Source organism: Lucilia sericata, unplaced genomic scaffold (genome assembly GCF_015586225.1).
Source record: "Lucilia sericata isolate MDLA Ls3-8-SP2 unplaced genomic scaffold, ASM1558622v1 Contig000443F_arrow, whole genome shotgun sequence".
Taxonomy (NCBI): Eukaryota; Metazoa; Arthropoda; class Insecta; order Diptera; family Calliphoridae; genus Lucilia; species Lucilia sericata.
In genome coordinates this window covers 76782-91637 of record NW_023994458.1, presented here as the reverse complement: position 1 = coordinate 91637, position 14856 = coordinate 76782, and the positions used below count along the sequence as shown (strand labels likewise).

General features: G+C 28.8%; 3 protein-coding genes across 3 annotated transcripts; 1 reads left to right on the top strand and 2 right to left on the bottom strand.

Moving 5' to 3' along the window:
- Positions 1-379: 379 nt before the first annotated feature.
- LOC119604926 (ATP synthase subunit b, mitochondrial) lies at positions 380-1799 on the bottom strand. The gene is made up of 3 exons (XM_037957835.1): positions 1561-1799; positions 781-1292; positions 380-718 (listed from the first exon to the last, which is right to left on the bottom strand). Exons 1-3 carry the CDS (start codon positions 1586-1588, stop codon positions 539-541), a joined length of 720 nt encoding a protein of 239 aa, XP_037813763.1. The 5' UTR covers positions 1589-1799; the 3' UTR covers positions 380-538.
- Positions 1800-2625: 826 nt separating this feature from the next.
- On the top strand, positions 2626-13028 carry LOC119604924 (puromycin-sensitive aminopeptidase). The gene is given in 8 exon segments (XM_037957833.1): positions 2626-2762; positions 3496-4328; positions 9808-10624; positions 10683-11787; positions 12227-12350; positions 12352-12447; positions 12512-12634; positions 12710-13028. Coding segments are annotated over 8 exon segments (3372 nt in total). The 5' UTR covers positions 2626-2698; the 3' UTR covers positions 12920-13028.
- A 222-nt stretch (positions 13029-13250) lies between these two features.
- LOC119604925 lies at positions 13251-14543 on the bottom strand. Its single transcript, XM_037957834.1, has 2 exons — positions 14288-14543; positions 13251-14230 (listed from the first exon to the last, which is right to left on the bottom strand). The coding sequence occupies exons 1-2, from the start codon at positions 14436-14438 to the stop codon at positions 13482-13484; spliced, it is 900 nt and encodes a 299-aa protein (XP_037813762.1). The 5' UTR covers positions 14439-14543; the 3' UTR covers positions 13251-13481.
- Positions 14544-14856: the final 313 nt, after the last annotated feature.

Here is a 14856-nt window from a genome sequence, read left to right as displayed (position 1 = left end):
TTTTAACAATATGATATCATAATCATCTTTAAAAGGTAATACCTAGATTAATATATATATATATAAAACAGTGATAAAAACAACTTCTTTGAATACCCAAACCAACTATCATATATTGTCATGAATCTATCCTTCGCAAAGTGTAATCTTCTGAAAGCTGACACAAAAATTTTACATATGTATATAGATATGAAACATAGATTTATAATTATTCCAAACTCCAATTCTTCCTGGAATTTACTTCAAAGTATATTTTCTATCTTCTTTTATTTTCTTTTCTCAAATGTCCATAAGGGACTTTTTGTACTTACCCTTCTACAAACTCATAAATTCGAAATTTTATCTAACTCCTATTTTTTTTAGTAACACAACTTGCATATTTTGTTTTTTAAATTTCGTTTGACGAGATTTATTACTATTATTTTTTGTAAATTTCACATTTTATCTTTTCAAATATTATATAGTGTGTGGTAGTGTTTTGTTTTATTATTTATTTAAACAATGTTTCATAATAACTAAATGTAATGCAATAAATTATTTACTTGGCGCGGGCAGCCAAAGCAGACAAATCGGCAATACATTTGTTGAGAGTTTCCTTCTCTTGTTGGGGTGTAATGGAGCCCAAAACATTCTTGACAATCCAGTCAACCATGTGTTTTTGGCTAAGGCGACGTTCAATGTGACGGCACTCAACTTGGTAGTCCAAACGACGTTTGACCTTAAAAATATAAATTTATTAAAAAAAAGAAAACAATTTTAAACTTCGTGTAAAGCACATACTTCAGTGTAAACGTTCATGGCGCGTTCACGGAAAGCAGCCTCCAATTGGAGGGCAACATTTTCCTTCTTGGCATCCATGAGCATTAAAGCACCTTCAGCACGCCATTGTTCCTTCTTTTCGGCCTCAATGGATTCTTGAAGGGCCTTCAATTCATCCTCACGACCTTGTTTCCATTCGCCTTCGATTCTGTCGATTTCCTTATCAGCCCAGTTAGCAGCAACGGGACCGAGTTTCTTAACAGCAACGATAGCCATAATGGCCAAGGAAATACCACTGTAGTATTCATGTTCCATGACGTAGATTTCCTTGGAACACAAGTAGGTGAGCAAACCAACACCGAAGGTGTAGGGACCAGTGACACCAGTCTTGTTGTAGAAGAATTGGAACCATTCTTCTGGAATGAAACCCAAACGTACCTTGCCGGGATGTTCGGGGCGAACGGGACGGTCACCACCGGCAGCAGCAGCAGAAGATGAGGTTCTGACAGCCAAAGCGCCCAAAGGACGTTGAACTACAAAATAAATATTATATAAGATAAATAATAGTACTTTTTTATATTTACAAGCACATTTTGTGCCAATTTTTTCACAAGTTTCTAGATTTTTGACAGTTGCTGCGACGACTTTAGCAAGCCGAAGTGATTACATAAACTGTGAAAAAACTTTGTCGTAACTAACGGGGCACACACTTGATTTAAAGGTTAAAGAACACTTGCAAAGCAAATAGATTTTTAGAAAATTATTATTTAAAATGTTTTTTATAATTTTTTAATTATTTACCAGAACGAATTGCGGCCCTCGAAATCATTTTCGTACGAAATTAATTTTCTTCTTTTCTTCCACAAGGAAATTGGTTTTAGACGACAGATCTCCGTTCGATTGCGTTTCGAGGCGAATTTATGCAAAGGTGAGTTTGCAGCTATTGTGAATTGCGACTGTCAAAGTTTTTAAAGTGTTGCCAGAAACTATTAATGTTGGCAAGGTATATTGTTTATCCCAAAAACCAAACGAACAATATTGTTTTTTCATTAATGATATTGTTTTTTCTATAAATATCGTTTTTGCTATCGTAAGTTCCAAAAATAGCGATTGAACTTTTTTCAGATTTTATTTCAAATGATATTTTTGCCTAAAATTATTTTACAGATGAATGAGTTCAATAATAATGTATTGTTTCTGGATAGTGTGTGAGTACTTTGAGTAAAAAATTTACCTTCATTTTGTTTTTGTTACAATAAAAAAATGTTTTACTCAAAGTGCTCATACGTTATCTAGAAAAAACACATTAAAGTTTTTAAATTGATACTCCATAACAAGCTATAAAACATTGGGTATTTTTTGCTTTTCCTAAAACTAGTATAGCATACGCATATGGCAGCACTATACAAGGCGAATTTATAAATTCGCCGTTTACTTCTTCCAGTATTTTGTCAGCTGACATTGACATTTACTGTTGTTTTTTCAAGAATTATAAGAAAATTATTTATAAAAATCGAACTTTATAAAAAATAACACATTTACACAAATTTATATGAATTATTTGTAATTGCCGTTACATAAATTCATTTTCGCCTTAGAACTTCTACATTAACAATAGTTTTTTGGGTTTATGATTAACTCACAATAGTTATGTCTACATATAAATCACAATGATTAGATTCCCATTGGAATATGAGATTTTGCAAACATATTTATTTAGGAAATTGTCGCATATGATAAATAATTATTTAGAATAAAATAAGTGTAAACACTTAAATTAAAACTTATTTCAAAATAAATAAGAAATAACTGTAAATGTTGATATGGCAACATTGTCTTACATGATTTCGCTCATTTCATTCAAATGTCATTTTTACGAAAACATTGGAGAAAAATAACTTTCCATTAAATTTCTGTTTATTTCAAATTTAGAAGAATTATGTATAAACATGTAATAAAATGTGGTTCCAGAACGGCTTTAAATGCATGGAAATCTAAAAATGGTATTTTATTTCATAATTGCTAATTTATATTTATTGTTTAAAATAAGTAAATATGCACGCGTATATATAACACATATAAAATATGTACAAAAACAAAAGGAAAAATTGAGAAGAGTTGCCAAGTTTCATATTTTAAACCAATTTTAGTTATTGTTGAAAATATGAAAATTGAGATTTACAAATGCTGTTTTATATTATAGAAATAATAAGAATAGTACGTTAAATATTCAGATCTAACGCTTTAAATACTTTTAAAACAATTTAAAAATTATCAAATCGGACGTCAAATTGCACCTAAAAAATAATTTCTGCCCTTCTGTTAAATAATATACTGGCAACTCTATAGCAAATGTAAATGACATTTGCCGGCAGGGCGACTGCAAAAAGAGAGAAAGGAAGAAAAACAAAGCAAGTCATCATCTTTTCTCTAGTAGTGGATAGATATTGTGCATTAATTATCGAAAAATTGTTCATTAATTCTACAACTAATTGCAGATTTAAATAAATTGTGTTTAGATTTAGTGAATACAGAATTTGAACAACATTTATGTAAAGGTAAAAGTAAATTTTAAATAAATAACTATCGCCTAAGCAATCCTGCTGTCCTCGTGTATCCCGCTTAAGAAAACATGTACATACATATATATTTATTTTTTTTATGTATGAATTTATATAATTTATGAATAAATATATATAAGAATAACATAAAATTAAACAAAAAATAATTTTCCAGTTAATAAAAGCATTTGTCCCGTTAACCTAAAATATCCAAAACAAAACCAACTACAATTAAAACAAAAACAACAGGGCTTGCAGCAGCTGCAATTACAACAACAAAGTGATTATTTCCAAACGCCACTTAAGAAATCTCCACCACCACCACCGCCACAACCATCCCCAACAATTCAAGTAGTATCAACTTGCCAGCTGTCAACTCGAACCACCGTACACATTCGGCATTTGCAAAGTTATCATCAACGTTGTCGGAACGCGGCGGCTGTTGATTTTAAAACAATTCGTAGTCTCTCCACTTATACTACTACTACCACCACCAATACCACTACTACCGCTTGTGCTAATATAGTTGCTAACAAACCAAAACCTCATTCACTTGTGTGTCGTGTATTAACCCCATCAACATCGTCATACAATAATTTGCAAACATTTTCATATTTACTGAAAAATACTACACTATCGTTAGAGAATTGTCATCTAAATACGCTTATCGCGGGCAAACCATACGTTAAAGTACAAAAACAATTTTATCGTGATTATTCTTCAATATCATTGGGTGCACCACTTAAAAGCAGTGAAGCTCCCCTTTTAGGCGATCTTTGTGAAAAATATCGAGCCATTATAAGTCGTACTTCAGCCGATTTGGCAACACAAACTAAAACTAAAGATACCAACGCAGTATCTGCAGGAAAAGGAGGAAATATGGCCGCTAGTCAGCAGAAGGAATTTCAACGTTTACCCACCAATGTGGTGCCAACGCATTATGAATTGGAATTAAAGCCCAATCTAGAGTCTTTCACTTTTGAAGGCAAAACTAGTGTACAATTACAAGTAAGTATTTTCAGACTTTTTGTTCATTGTTTTTTTTTTTTTTTTTTGTTTTTCTCGAAAAATATGTAAGAAATTATAACTTTAAAATTTTTCTTTTCATCTTTCTTCTGCTTTCACTTTTATTTAAAAAAAGTATTTGTAGTAAGAAATGTGTGTAAAGAAAAACAACAATATTAACAGAAAGCATACACAAAGGAAAATATAAAAATTTGCTAAAGCTTTTACCGAATTTATACCCTACAAGACTATATTGGGGGAGGGTATTATGCGTTTCTGCTGATGTTTGTGTTACCTAAAAGTATTGGATCAGAATAATTTTTAAAGAAACTTATTGAAAATAGTTGAAATCGGTCACTTATTTCAACTAGCCCCCATCGAATAGTGCTGTAAATGTTAAAAGTTCTAATATTTTTACAAAAACCTAGCCCTCTTATAAAGTCCCTCTCAGAAAATGGCTTGAAAGTCTGTAATTATCTTATAAACACTAGTATCACTATGATAAATAACTTTTAAGTAACCGTATCGGCCCACATTTAATCGTTGCCTCCATATTAAGTTTTATTTAGAAAATCTCTTTATTATCAATAAATTAATAAAATATTTCGGAGTTGAAATATTCCACATTGTTAACTCATAACTGGCGTAGAGTATCATATGGTCGGCTATGCCCGACTATACATTCTTACTTATTATTTTAATAAATTGTATGCGATTTTTTAGCATAATTCATGTGTTTGTTCTTCTTTTATTATCTTTCTTATTATACACTACACTATTATAGTGAGTTTGTGCTAGAGTTTATGACAACCAAAAATATTGGTCTAACACTCATATGAAAATATAAACCTTGTGCCTCCGTCCATCTGTGTAAGATTTTTTAACTAAACTTTTTTTATAATCATTCTTTATTTTAAAGATAATATGATGAAATTTGGCACATGTTTTTCTTTGACAAGAAAAATTAAAAAAACTGATTTTTCAATAAAAACTAATTTTCATTAGGATATCACATAGTCGGACTTGATGGTCTATATTTTCTTAATTGTTTTTGTTTTCTTTTTCTTATATATTGTTTTTGATTATTATCTTAAAATACTTTATACATATACACACGTACGTAAATAAGTTTAAATGAGTGTACATTATTTTGTATAAAGTATGATGTTGCATTTTTATTATTGTATTCAACTGTCAGAGCTTAAAATAAATTATTTCTTTAGCGTACACTGTACAGTGACATGTTTATGGTTTTTATATTGAAAATTTTAATTTTATTACAAACCTACATACGTATACGCCCCTATGGCCGCCACAACTAAAAACAGAAATCAGAAATGCATTGTTTGTTGTTTTATATTTCCTTGGTAATCTTTTATTAAGTTATTGATCATTTTCCTCAAAATAGGTTTTTATAACTAAACTTATGACTTAAAATTTTTACGCAATTTTATGAGCTCCTCTTATAACATTTTCAAAATCCAGAAATTGAAATATGGGTGAAATCGTGGTTGCACTGGAATTGTCTTTCCAATGAATGTCAGATTGTTAGCTGAGTATTTACAATAATTTCGTTTTTTTAAAAATATTTGTTTTTTTCGATCTTCTTTTTTCTTTCGAAAAATCTGGTTTTGTACTAAAAAATTCGATTTTATTAAAAAAAAACATTAGAAATCCAATTTTATATTAAAAATATGGATTTTGTACTAAAATCTGATATTGTACTAAATATCAGATTATGTACTAAAAAAATTTTTTTGACCAAAAATTACATTTTTTACTTAAAATGAGATTTTGTAATAAAAATTAAATTTTCAAAAAAAAAAAAAAAAAAAAAGATTTTATATTAAATATTGCAAAAAATCTGATTTTGTATTAAAAATTCTATTTTTAATTAAAAACATGAGATTTTGTACTAAAAACTAATTTTATACAAAATATGTATTCTAATTTGTACTAACAATTAGATATTGTACTAATAACTTGATTATGTGCTAAAATTTCGATTTACTAAATTGATTATGTACTAAACATTCGATTTTGTACTAAAAATTCGATTTTGTACTAAAAATCAAATTTAGTACTAAAAATCCAATTTCAATATAAAATTATCATTTTGTACTAAAAATCTATTTTTTTAAAAAATTCCGATTTTGTAAAATATCCGACTTTTAGTAATATATATGTACTAAATATTCGATTTTTTTACTAAAAATTTAATTTTGTACAAAGAATTCAATTTTGTACTAAAAATCAAATTTATTTATTTTATTCATTTATTTTGTAATATTAAGCCTTCACGGCCAAAATATCAATATTACATAGTAATAATAAAAATCCAATTTCAATACTAAATACCGATTTTTAAAAATTCATATTTTGTACTAAAAATCCGTTTTTTTTTATAAAATTCCGATTTTGCAAAATATCCGACTTTTAGTAATATATATGTACTAAATATTCGATTTTTTTACTTAAAATTTAATTTTGTACAAAGAATTCAATTTTGTACTAAAAATCAAATTTATTTATTTATTTATTTTATTAATTTATTTTGTAATATTAAGCCTTCACGGCCAAAATATCAATATTACATAGTAATAATAAAAATCCAATTTCAATACTAAATACCGATTTTTATAAAATTCATATTTTGTACTAAAAATCCGTTTATATAATTTGTTCTTATTTATTTAAAATTCTATTATGTACTAAAAATCCAAAAGTATGTTTTAATAACTTATTTTAACATTTTCTGAAAAAATTTAAACCCAACAACAACATTCTCGAAAGCATGTCATACAGAATTATGAAATGGTATTTTTAAAAATTACCTAAAAACAACAATATATAACTTAATTTATCAATACCATAGCGATTTTAATTTATCACTTCTAAAAAGATCACAAGCCACTGTGCAGCGCAAAATAAACAATTTAAAAACTATATCATCTGGTTTAACCGGTAAAATAAAAAAATAACAATACAATATTATAGCTTGTGCCGTTAGCTTAAAGTTGCACAAAAAAAAACCTATAATAACTTAGCTTAAAGTCAATGTTCTTTAGTTCTGAATGATCGTATACGTAGTAAAGTAAAAGTAAAAAAAGTTAAAAGTTTTTTGCTCAAATCAAGGTCGCTTAAGATTATACATACATGATTATGTATTTGTATTCTTAGCTTTCGTACCTTTATAGTTTCGAAAAAAAGAAATAATATAAGATATTAAACTTTACGAATTTGCGCCATAATGCCATTAAACAATATAATACAAACAGAAATTCACAACAAGCTAACAATATGTGTGTGTAGTAACATTTATTTAATAATCGCATCGAATAAACAAGTTTTTTTCTTTCATAATCTTTAAGCGGCTACATATTTAAAAAGTATTTATTGTTGTTGTTGTTACATCCCAGAGGAAAACTATTAGAGAGATATTAAATATAAAATGTGACATTTAGTTTAGGATACAAAAAAAACTGAGCGCTATTCAATATTATTTTCGAAAATTTAATTGTTATAATGATCTCTAAGATCTCGAGGAATCTTAACAAAACTTCGAAATTTTTTGCTTATGTTGGATAACTTTTTAAAACTGTTAAAAAAAAAACACAGGCCAACAAAATTTGATAAAAAAAAAGTCAAAATCCAGAGACCATCCTCCATGACATCGTTTTTTTGAGACATCGTATCTTATTTAGCCATATTTGAGACCTTATAAAAGCGGGAAGATACTTTTATTTATAAAATGAGTTATGTCGTCTGAAAATTCAATCTATCAACTTTAAAATAAAGCTTTAACCTCTATCATGTCTTCATCATACTCTGAGATATCTTAACTTAAAGCTTGAAAATGAGGCATAAGATATCTCGAAGAAGTAGATTAAACCTTTTTTTTTAAGTCGACAGACTGGACTTTCATATTTCAGATTTTATCAACAAAGATGTCTTTGCACTGTTATAACGATTCAAATATTGTCAAAAATGGTGATTTTTCAGTTTTTAGAACACGATATCTCAAAAACCTTATGTATTGGAAAATTCTGATTTGGATTTACCTTTAGAAAAGTATACTTTAGTCTTTGGGTTAAAAATTTGTCGGCCTGTGTAATCTATAAAACTGATTCATTTATTAAAAGTAAACTTTTATAAAATCTTTTTAATTATTAAAAAAAATTTCCAATTTTTTTGGGATTTATTAGTTTTGATGTCTATCTATATATAAATATAAACATTTTTAAATATGTGCGAAAATTCTAACTTATGTTCGAACCATTTTTAAAATTCTAAAAATAGTTTTAAAATCAAATTCTAATTTTACATTCCGAACTTAAAAATTTTAAAAATAAATTTCAGATTTTCATGAATTTTATAGTATTTTTTAAGGTAGTTTTAGATTATAAGCTTTTTAAGATATGTTCGAAAATTCGAACTTATGTTCGAAACATTTTTGGAACTGCAGAAATAAATTTTAAATCATGAGGATATAAAAATATACATATTTTATTTTTTTATTTTTTGCCAATTTCTAAATTTGAACTTCGAAAATTTTGAAAATAATTTTAAGATTTTTTATTTATTTTCAATATTTTTTCAGAATTTCGAATATATGTATGTATTTGAAAACTTTAAATTAAACTGCCTAATATATTTTTACTTTTTCAGAAATATTCAAAAATTCTAACTTATATTGGAAAAAAATTAAAATATTAAAATTATGTTCGAAAATTCGAAATTGCTAAAATAATCTTTAAAGCATGAGAACTAATAAAAATATAGTATTCTGGCTAATTTCATTCTATAGTCGAATTTCGAAATTTAAAATATTGAAAATAATTTGAAAATGTTTATGAATACTATATTATTTTCAATGCAATTTCAGAATATAAGCATTTAAAGTCAAGTTCGAAATCAAAATAATCTTTAAAATATATTAAAAAATATATTTTTTTTATATTTATGATAAAGTTTTTGCCATTTTCGAAATTTAAAAAATAATTTAAAGAATTGTATGGATTTTAAAGTTTTTCAATGTTCGAAAATTTTTTGAAACTGTTAAACAAGTTTAAAAAACTCAATTTTAAATCGTAGAATATCCAGTTTATCTTTAGAAAATAATAATAAAATCCGTATATCGAATGAATGAAATCACTAAATTTTATTAAATGATTAAAAATACCAATTTTTAATTAACTAGTTTTAAACTAAACTTAATAGTTAAATTAAAAGGAATTAGCTAGTATTTATTATAAACAAAATTAACTTAAATCATCAAAACTGCATTGAAATATAATTACTTTAGGTTAAATATCTTAATAGTATTTTAATTAATATTATTACTTGTTTCAGTAATGTTTTTTTTTTTTTTTTGTAATAAATTACTATATTTTTGACACCTAATGCCGGCAACTTTTGTTAAAAATTTGCATAATTTTTAAACATTAAATAACAATGTTGTAAATGATGTCTCTAATTTCAGATTGCTAAAGCAACCAGTGAAATTACATTAAATGCTTTAGATATCACTATAAATAGCAGTGAAATCGAGGTGAATGGTGAAATATTGAAACCACTTAAAGTTAGCTATTCTACCGAAAATGAAACGGCCACGCTGTTGTTTGAAAAAGAATTACCCGAGGGTGTGGTTGGCAAATTGAGTATGTCTTTTACAGGCGAGCTTAATGATAAAATGAAAGGATTCTATCGTAGTAAATATTTCACCCAAAGCGGTGAGGAACGTTATGCTGGCGTAACACAATTTGAGGCCACCGATGCTCGCCGTTGTTTCCCCTGTTGGGATGAGCCTGCTATAAAATCTACATTTGATGTGGCTTTAGTAGTGCCCGAGGATCGTGTGGCGTTGTCGAATATGCCTGTCAAAAGTGAAGATTCATTGGCGGGTGGTTTACGTCGTATTAGTTTTGATCGTACCCCTATTATGTCTACCTATTTGGTGGCTGTAGTTGTGGGTGAATACGATTATGTGGAGGGCAAATCAGAAGATGGTGTTTTGGTTCGTGTCTACACGCCAGTGGGCAAGAAGGAACAAGGTTTATTTGCTTTGGAGGTGGCCACCAAGGTTCTGCCCTATTATAAGAGTTATTTCAATATTGCTTATCCTTTGCCTAAAATGGATTTGATAGCAATTTCTGATTTCTCAGCTGGTGCTATGGAAAACTGGGGTTTGGTTACATACCGTGAAACTTTTGTTCTGGTGGATCCCAAAAATACTTCCCTAATGCGTAAACAATCGATTGCTTTGACAGTTGGTCATGAAATTGCTCATCAATGGTTTGGTAAGTCAATGTTTTTTTACATAAAATTGCAAAACATTAATAACTTATAACTTTTCAGGCAATTTGGTGACCATGGAATGGTGGACACATTTGTGGCTTAATGAAGGCTATGCTTCCTTTGTGGAATTCTTATGTGTTCATCATCTATTTCCAGAATATGATATCTGGACCCAGTTTGTTACCGACATGTATACACGTGCTTTAGAATTGGATTCATTAAAGAACTCTCATCCCATCGAAGTGCCTGTAGGTCATCCTTGTGAAATTGATGAAATTTTCGATGAAATCAGTTACAATAAAGGAGCTTCGGTCATACGCATGTTGCACGATTATATTGGTGAAGATGACTTCCGCAAGGGTATGAATATCTATTTGACACGCCATCAATATAAGAACACCTTTACCGAAGATCTTTGGACTGCTTTGGGAGAGGCTAGTTCCAAGCCAGTGGCTAATGTTATGAGTTCTTGGATTAAACTTAAAGGTTTTCCCGTTGTGAGTGTAGAGTGTGAGCAATTGGAAGGTAATAAACGTTTATTGCGTTTAAAACAAAATAAATTTACTGCCGATGGTTCGAAACCAGATGGTGACTACACCTGGGTTATACCCATAACCGTTTCTACCTCGAAGAATCCCAACAGTATTGCCAAGACTTTCTTATTAGAGCAGAAATCAATGGAAGTTGTATTGGAAGATGTTAGTGCTGATGATTGGATTAAAATTAATCCCGGCACCGTGGGTTATTATCGTACCCGTTACTCCAAGGAAATGTTGGAGAAATTAATGCCTGCTGTACGTAACATGGAATTGCCCCCCTTAGATCGTTTGGGTCTTATCGATGACATGTTTGCTATGGTTCAAGCTGGTCAAGCCAGCACTGCTGAAGTTTTGGAACTCATTGATTCGTATCGCAATGAAACTAATTATACTGTATGGACTGCCATCACAAATTCTTTGTCAAATTTGCATATTTTAATATCACACACTGATCTAATGGATCATTTTAATAAATATGGCGAAAAGCTTTACCGTCCAGTGGCCGAACGTTTGGGCTGGGAAGTGCGAGAGGGTGAAAATCATTTGGATACTTTGTTGCGTAGTCTGGTGTTGTCACGTTTAGTATCCTTCCGCTGTAAGGATATTATTGCAGAGGCTCAAAAACGGTAAGTTATTCCATTTAATTATGTATCTATCTTATTTATTTATTTATTTATCTATCTATCTATCTTTCTATCTATCTATCTATCTATCTATCTATCTATCTATCTATCTATCTATCTATCTATCTATCTATCTATCTATCTATCTATCTATCTATCTATCTATCTATCTATCTATCTATCTATCTATCTATCTATCTATCTATCTATCTATCTATCTATCTATCTATCTATCTATCTATCTATCTATCTATCTATCTATCTATCTATCTATCTATCTATCTATCTATCTATCTATCTATCTATCTATCTATCTATCTATCTATCTATCTATCTATCTATCTATCTATCTATCTATCTATCTTTCTATCTATCTATCTATCTATCTATCTATCTATCTATCTATCTATCTATCTATCTAATGTATTTGTATTTCTTTCAGTTTCCGTGATCATGCCAATAATGTTTGCCCAGTACCAGCCGATTTACGTTCTACTTGTTATAAGGCCGTTTTACAAGATGGTGATCAAGCCATTTTTGACGAAATGCTTTCCTTATATCGCGCTAACCGACTTACATGAGGAACAAGATCGTATTTCGCGTGCTTTAGGTTGTATTGGCAATGTGGATATATTGCGTAAAGTTATTGAATTTGCAATGTCGGTAAGTCGTTATTAAAAGCGGATATTTTGTTAAATATGTTATTCAAATGTTTTCTTTACATCAGGGTGAAGTACGTGCTCAAGATTCTGTTTTTGTTATTGTTGCCGTTGCTGTTAATCCCAAAGGTCGCGATATGGCTTGGCAATTCTTTAAGGACAATAGTCAAAAACTATTGGAACAGTATCAGGTAATTATTCGAAAAATAACACATTTTAAATCTATATCTTAAAACTATAAAATCTGCTTTCTTTTTTCTCTACAGGGTGGTTTTCTATTGGCACGTTTAATTAAATATTTAATTGAGAATTTTGCTTCGGAAGAACGTGCCCTTGAGGTAGAGGAATTTTTCAAAAACAAACAATTCCCTGGCACTGAACGTACCGTATCACAAGCTGTAGAAACAATACGTCTTAATGCCGCCTGGTTAGAAAGAGATCGTGAATCCTTGACAGCCTATTTGAAAAAAGAATAAATGAAAGGCAGACAGATGTATATGCTAAAAATTAACTTTGCAAATGATAGAATTAATATAAAAAAACCATAAGCTACAACATTAAAACCAAAGCCATTTATACAAACTATTAACAAAACCCACTTATTATTAAATACATACATACATTTTTTTAACAAAATTTATATTTAATTTATTGTTCTGTTGTGTTTATGTTTGAGACACACACAATTTATTACTTTTTTTGTTATTTGTAATAACATTTTCTTATTTTTTTGGCCATAAATGAAAGAATTTCGTTTTCATATTACAAACAATTTTGTGTTTTGTTACAATTTTAACGAATGTATTATGTTAGAAAAAAATATTAATGAAATTTATTATGTGCATTTGCTAGAGTTATAAATTATTATATTAGAATAAAAAAAAAGACCAATAAAAATTGAGGGTTTATAAAAAGTATTAAAAAAAACTCATTTAAATCAACTGTAGATTAATGATGATGATTATCGATAATGATTTTAAAAGTACATTTGGCCTTTTTGCTCTTTTTTAACGTCTAGAAGACATACATATGTATGTGTTAGGAATCATGAAGTTCATCAATAATATCCAACATACGTTTTTTAAATAAACGTTGTTTTCGTTTCGATAATGTTAAAATATCATCAATACAACCGCGAAAAAATTCGACTAACTGTTGCTCTTCTCTTTGACTAAACTGTGGAGAGTAGTACTTTACTGCAGAAACATTTTTATAATTATTCAGTTTTGAATCAAATTCAATATTATTTTGTTCATTAATCATAGACGTATCACTTCTGCTAAGATTGTTATTTGTAATAACTTCTATACCATTAGACTCCTTATGTTTTGTTGATAATTGCTGATGTTTATCTTTACTATTAGCATTTTCAATACTTTTTGTGTTTTTATTATGTTCTAGTATCTTAAAAATCTCTTCATCATCATTGTCGGTATAAACTTCTCCATTTATCATTAGAGTATGGTGTTCGAATTCTTCACTTTCATTTTCTTCATTCTCGAGTGGTTCAATTTTTCTTATTAAATTATATTCAGCCAAAATGTTTGAGCTATCACCATCGGTGTCATCAGTTTCAACTAAGGATTTGTGTTCCTTGTTCAGTTTACGTTTTTTACGTGTACATTCGAGAGCCTCTGCAGCTGGTAGAAGAAAAGCCATTTGATCATGTAGATAGAAACGTTTGCGTTTTAGGCCATTGGAATCATCAGTGCTGTCACGTATTTGATGTTGAATACTACGTAGGAATCCTGTTCGAACATTGCGCCATTTATCACGACAGAATACATCTGAAATTTAAAGAGTATAAAAATACAAAATTCTAAAACTAAAATTCTTTGACTTACCCGGTTTACCTACTTCCTGGGCAACTTCGTTCCAGGCTTTCTCTAATTTATCACGCTTACCATAATCATTGCAATGAACATTCCACAGACTCTCTTGTTTTCTTACAGCATTTATTATTTTTATAATACTTTCCGGTTCGCAAGCGCTCATTTTAAAATATTGGTATTTTTTTTAATAAAATCACTTGTTGATGAGATCTTAAAAAAGTCTAAATGATTGACAGTCAATAGTAGTTGATGTGATTTTTGTTTACATTAGTATTTTCAATGACCCTCAAACTGTTTATCTATAATTCTGTAAGTTGGTAACACTTTCTTTAGAGGGATGCGTTAAATTAAATTTATTTTTGGTTTGAATCAACAAGTATGAATGATTTTAAAGCAGTAGTTGTAATAAGTTTGAACTTCTTTACATAGGGTTCTATAGTTGAAACGAAAAGTCGACTTTTCAATTTTTTGCATTTAGTTAAAAGTCGACTTTTTTCATTTAATTAAAAGTCGACTTTTAGACTTTTCGACTTTTAGTATTATATAAATAGTCGACTTTTCGACTTTTCGATTTTTATTCG